General features: G+C 35.8%; 1 protein-coding gene across 1 annotated transcript; it reads right to left on the bottom strand.

Moving 5' to 3' along the window:
* Window positions 1-76: 76 nt before the first annotated feature.
* LOC119582723 lies at window positions 77-1354 on the bottom strand. The gene has a single exon (XM_037931152.1). The coding sequence runs from the start codon at window positions 1128-1130 to the stop codon at window positions 552-554; it is 579 nt and encodes a 192-aa protein (XP_037787080.1). The 5' UTR covers window positions 1131-1354; the 3' UTR covers window positions 77-551.
* Window positions 1355-6812: the final 5458 nt, after the last annotated feature.

Raw genomic sequence — 6812 nt, 5'->3', positions numbered from 1 at the left:
AGAGAGAGAGAGAGAGAGAGAGAAGAGGAAGAAGGAGAGAAAGAGAAAAGAGAGAGAGAGAGAGAGAGAGTTCAAATTCAAATTCAAATTCAAAAAGTTTATTCCATAATAATGGTTATTACAAACTTACATGGCAAGTAAATACAATATCACATGAGTTAAGATTTGTCGCCTAACGTCAACATATAATTGGATAAATTATGTATGGAAAGAAATATATCTCTTTAAATCATAGATAATTCACATGAGATCAAAAGAAATCACATAGTTTTGTGTATCCACTTACTTACATAAAATCAATAAAATCATGACGTTACATAAAATCAATAAAATCATTAGCGTTACATAAAATCAATAAAATCATGACGTTACATAAAATCATAGCGTTACTTAAACTAAATTAAATCATAGTGTTACATAAAATCAATAAAATCATAAGAGTTACATAAAATCAATAAAATCATGGCGTTACATGAAATCAATAAAATCATAGCATTACATAAAATAAAGAATGAAATGTAAAACATTGGAATTAATTAAAATTACTGAGATTACTTATTTAGTAGGAAGACTTTGAGTTTCTTTTTAAAAGAAATTATGCTTTCCACATCCTTCAATGATTGTGGTAAACTATTCCACAGTAGAGGTCCTCTTACATGAAATGACTTTTTTCCAATGTACGTGAAGGTTCGAGGAACTAATAGATCGTTGCTTTGCCTGGTTCCCAAACCATGGCCATCACTCACATTCGGAAGTGGAAACAGCCAGTGAGGAAGCTGTTGTCTTAATATTTTAAAAACTAAAATACATAAATCGAAGGCACATTTCTGGTCAATTCTCAACCATTGCAGCTCATTTAGAATGGGACTAACATGGTCGTATTTGCGGCCACCCAAGACTACTTTACTTGCAAAGTTTTGTAGTTTCTGGACTCTTTCAATCTGTGTTTTACTGGCCACACCCCATATTCGGGAGCAATAATTGATAATGCTCAGTGCAAGAGCCTGGACTATCAAAAGCCTTGTGGGTGTGTCGAATCTGTCTCTGAATCGGTTGATGTAGAGGAGAGTTCCTGTTACCTTCTTGCACATTGCGTCTATATGACTATCAAAGCGCATATAACGGTCCATGTATATTCCTAAATTCTTCACATTGTCACTGGGGATTATTCTTGTATTTCCAAATAATATATGAGTGTCTGCAGGGATGCGGGAGATAATTTGTTGGCTACCAATAAAAATGCACTGAGTTTTGGATTCATTTACTCTGAGACCATTTTTCTGAAAGTACCATTTGCATTTCAATAAAGTTTCTTCTGCTCTCGTTGTTAGATCTTGAAGATCACCAACTCTACCACTGAGAATCAGAGAGAGAGAGAGAGAGAGGAGAGAGAGAGAGAGAGAGAGAGAGAGAGAGAGAGAGAGAGAGAGAGAGAGAGAAGAGAGAGAGGAGGAGAGAGAGAGAGAGAGAGAAGAGGGTGAGAGAGAGAGGAGAGAGAGAGAGAGAGGAGAGAGAGAGAGAGAGAGAGAGAGAGAGAGAGAGAGAGAGAGAGAGAGAGAGAGAGAGAGAGAGAGAGAGAGAGACAGAGAGAGAGAGAGAGAGAGAGAGAGATTTGATAAAATTATTTACAGAACAGTGTACCTGTCCTGAATAAAAGCCAGGGCTTTTGGCTGTGCTTCAAACTGTGTAGAGGGCTATTAGTTAAACATGAGCGTTATATACATGCCTGTAGGGCTGTGCTATTTTCACTGCATTATTAAAATATCACCTACTTGGTAAAAGAAAAACTTATATCACTAATCATATCAAAGACAAGACCAGTGTCTATAATAAAATTAATGTATTAATCTGTATAGAGTAATACTTGATTAATAGGATGGAGTTTTCGTGCAACAAAGTAATGGGTAAGATTATGCGACTTGGGCGCTTTGCCCGGTTTGCAGTGGTGATATGATACTTGCTCTTCCTCCTTAACTGCATCTTGCACATATTCTATAGTGCACTTACATTCTATGCGTAGCATAGTCAGTGTAACTTATAGACTTTATAGAGTTTGTCTGTATCTGATGTCCTAGCAATACTCTCATAAAGCCAGATTGTTTTTCTTCATCTTTCAGTGGACCGTACCTGACCTGCATAATCTCGAAGACAATTGATAACACTTTTTTTTTTTTTTTCAACCCTGTCACAGCAGGATATTCCTATATGAGAGGGTATCCAGTATAGTGACACTTGAATACCCTGTTCTGATAGTATAGATATTTAGCGGCGAATATTTTTAGTTACCATGTTTCCTGGATTAAATGCAGCGAGCAGCTGTTGCTGCTATTCATTACCTTTTTTAAAGGCATGGTATATGACTCGGCATTAGTTGTGCTTGCCCAGTTGGAAATATACACACTTTCTTCAAGATCTATATCAGGAATTAGTACACTAATCCCTGCTGCTCCATGAGGATCAGTAGAGGCGTCACAGTAAATTGCAAATGCGGGGGGTACCATGAGGAGGGTGGAGAATTTCATCGATATATTTCAGGTAATGACCTTTTAATTTTGTTTTTGAAGTATATATATATATATATATATATATATATATATATATATATATATATATATATATACATATCTTCTTCTTTTAACGGGAGGTTCATGTCTGAGCCGCCGTGGTCACAGCATGATACTTAATTGTAGTTTTCATGTTGTGATGCTCTTGGAGTGAGTACGTGGTAGGGTCCCCAGTTCCTTTCCACGGAGAGTGCCGGTGTTACCTTTTTAGGTAATCATTCTCTCTATTTTATCCGGGCTTGGGACTAGCACTGACTTTTGGGCTGACTTGGTCCCCCAGTGGCTAGGCAGGCAATCGAGGTGAAGTTCCTTGCCCAAGGGAACAACGCGCCGGCCGGTGACTCGAACCCTCGAACTCACATTGTCGTCGTGACAGTCTTGAGTCCGACGCTCTAACCATTCGGCCACTGCGGCCCTGGCGATCATGGGCCTCCATGATTTTTTCTTGGCAACCTAGAGCGGTAGTTTTGCCATTGCCTTCCGCCCGGTGTTTAGCGAGTCACCATCTCTATTTACCCGGCACTGACTTGGGCTGGCTTGGCCACCCAGTGGCTAGGTAGGCAATCGAGGTGAAGTTCCTTGCCCAAGGGAAACAACGCGCCGGCCGGTGACTCGAACCCTCGAACTCAGATTACCGTCGTGACAGTCTTGAGTCCGACGCTCTAACCATTCGGCCACCGCGTCCCCATTTTTTTTTTGAAAGAATACATATACATACATATATTCTTCTTCTTTTAACGGTAGGTTCATGTCTGAGCCGCCGTGGTCACAGCATGATACTTAATTGTAGTTTTCATGTTGTGATGCTCTTGGAGTGAGTACGTGGTAGGGTCCCCAGTTCCTTTCCACGGAGAGTGCCGGTGGTACCTTTTAGGTAATCATTCTCTCTATTTATCCGGGCTTGGGACCAGCACTTGACTTGGGCTGGTTTGGCCAACCATTGGCTAGGTAGGCAATCAAGGTGAAGTTCCTTGCCCAAGGGAACAACGCGGCGGTCGGTGACTCGAATTCGAATTCAGTTTGCCGTCGTGACAGTGTTGAGTCCGACGCTCTAACCATTCGCCTACCGCGGCCTTGACGATCATGGGCTTTCCATGATTTTTTCTTGGCAATTTAGAGCGGTGGTTTGCCATTGCCTTCCGCCCGGTGTTTTTATCGAGTCACCATCTCTATTTACCCGGCACTGACTTGAGCTATATATACATATATATACATATATATATATATATATATATATGATATATATATGAATATATATACATATATATACATATATTATATATATATATATATATATATATATATATATATATATATATATATATAGACGTACATATATATTATACATATATAAATATATATATAATATATATATATATACATATATATACATACATATATATGTACATATATATATATGTATATATAAGTATATATATGTATATATATATATATAAATATATACATATATATAATGGTTAGAGCGTCGGACTCAAGACTGTCACGAGTTCGAGTTCGAGGGTTCGAGTCACCGGCCGGCGCGTTGTTTCCCTTGGGCAAGGAACTTCACCTCGATTGCCTGCCTAGCCACTGGGTGGCCAAGCCAGCCCAAGTCAGTGCTTCGGCAAAAAAAAAAAAAAAAAAAAAAAAAACGGGCGGAAGGCAATGGCAAACCACCGCTCTAAATTGCCAAGAAAAATCATGGAAGCCCATGATCGCCAAGGCCGCGGTGGCCGAATGGCTAGAGCATCGGACTAGCCTACCTAGCCACTGGGTGGCCAAGCCAGCCCAAATCAGTGCTGGTCCCAAGCCCGGATAAAATAGAGAGAATGATTACCTAAAATGGTAACACCGGCACTCTCCGTGGAAAGGAACTGAGGACCCTACCACGTACTCACTCCAAGAGCGTCACAACATGAAAACTACAATTAAGTATCATGCTGTGACCACGGCAGCTCAGACATGAACCTACCGTTAAAAGAAGAAGATGCATATATATATGTATATATATGTATATATAAGTATATATATGTACATTTTTATATACATATATATACATATATATATATGTACATATATATGTATGTATATATATTTATAAATATATATATAAATATATACATACATATATATTATATATATACAGATATATGCATATATTATATATATATAATATATATATATATTAATAATATATATATATATATAGATAATATATATATATATGATATATATATAAAATACATATTATACATAGATCATATAATATAATATATATATATAGTACATATATATATATAATATATATATAGTATATAATATACACAGTGTGTAATATATGTATATTATATATATATTTATATATATATATATATATTATATATATATATGTGTGTGTGTGTGTTGTGTTGTGTGTGTGTGCTGTGTGTGTGGTGTGTTGTGTGTGGTGTGTGTGTGTTTGTATGTATATATATATATATATATATATATATATATAATATATATATAATAAAATATATATATGATATATATATATATATATATATAATATATATATATAATATATATATATATATATATATATATAATACATATAGTACATATAACGTATATATATATTATATATATATATATATATATATATATATATATATATATATATATATATATATGTGTAAGATAGATAAATTGATCCCTAGGAAGAGAGAGAAATAATGAAAAGGAATATATATATATAGAGAGATATAACGACAACTTTCTTATGTGTATGTATTGAATATTAAATCGTTAATTAAATTTATGTTTGGCTGAGGAGAAAACGCACTAGACGGCCACGAACATCGCCTCTGAGTCTCGAGAGAAATACGCTGAAAATGGGGCAGAAAGAAACGTCATTGCTGATTTCTTTTTCTTTTTTAATCTTGTGGAACAATATGCCTTGACTATTTTTTGCCTTTGGTAGCTTTTGTAAAAAGAATAGGTTCTTTCCTGTAATGTATTTTTTACTGTAAATTTCATATTTTTTCGTTATCTTTCCCTTTTACAAAAGGTTTCAAAAAATTATTTTTTACTAACTTTTTACTATTTTCGACAGGTGTAACACATGCCTAACTGAAAATGTTTATCAATGTAAATAAGGAAAGAATACATTTACGATATTATCATGATTAATGCATCAGAATGCAAATGATAATTCAAAACCAACAAATGACAAGCTGAAGGTTTAAAAGTTGGACTGCCTGCGATAACCGTCGGTATGAGGATTGCTGTCACTTATCTGAACTTTGTCATGTTAAAGTTTTCTTCTTATATAAGTGTACTGATAGTTTATCATCAAGATTCTAGGTTCACTAATTAGCACAATTCCTGGTCTCGCTTTACAGGACCGCAGGAGGAAATCTTCCTTCCCACGCCGACAGGAGCCAATCGCCTTCCCGGACGAAGGTCGTCCGGGAAGGAGCAACGTCATTTCTGGGACTTGATAACTGTGCAACTGCAGTCCAACACAAAGCTCACCTGTATTCGAACACTAGTATAAGTGCCAGAGCAGTTCCGATTTCCTTCGCCGATCAACTATGAACAAGTGATTTTCAAATCACAGCGTTCATTTTTTCCATTCTGGAGACTAAGGAAAACGTGACTCTGCGAAAAAAAAACGGAATAAAACGTACACTGCTGTCAGCAACGATGACTCCATTTGCTTCGGCGACAAAGTTATTGATCACATCCAGATCTTTTCCCTTTAAACAAAGTGGAGATTGAAATACCTTTGGGCTTGTCATTCAGTTCATATTTTCTTTTCAGGAATTGGATTTTTTTTTTCACATATTAAAAAATGTTACACTTACTATTACACCTGCTTTATGTGATAAACATAAAAACTACCAACAAAGACCGGCAATACTAGTAATAACAGTAACGAGTAATAAGTCTTGCAATAAAACTTTTTAATTTCTGATGGGACGCAGCTTTGTGTATATAAATGGATAAAAGAAAGCTCCCTTTTTCTCTGTGTGCCTCAAGGATAGAGATATAAATAGATATTGTGATAGATTTGGAGTGAAAAGGCCCTTTCTCCTTGTCCACTTTTATTACTCAAAGCGCAATATCTGAAATCAGTCAGTATTGTTATGTTTGTAGATTCTTTTAGGTAGATTGTAAAACATTTTATATATTTCGCTCCGTTCCATGTTTCTTCGACTGCGAGATCACTGACTGAATTATAAATAATACTCACTGTATTTGCCG

This window comes from Penaeus monodon, chromosome 16, assembly GCF_015228065.2.
Source record: "Penaeus monodon isolate SGIC_2016 chromosome 16, NSTDA_Pmon_1, whole genome shotgun sequence".
In the NCBI taxonomy this organism is placed as follows: Eukaryota; Metazoa; Arthropoda; class Malacostraca; order Decapoda; family Penaeidae; genus Penaeus; species Penaeus monodon.
Note: the sequence above shows the minus strand (reverse complement) of the source record. Positions and strands in the feature narration are given on the sequence as shown.

What these genes read in the sequence shown, in the direction of transcription:
- LOC119582723 (XM_037931152.1), bottom strand. Translation starts at nt 1,130, where the DNA reads ATGGACCGTTATATGCGCTTTGATAGTCATATAGACGCAATGTGCAAG.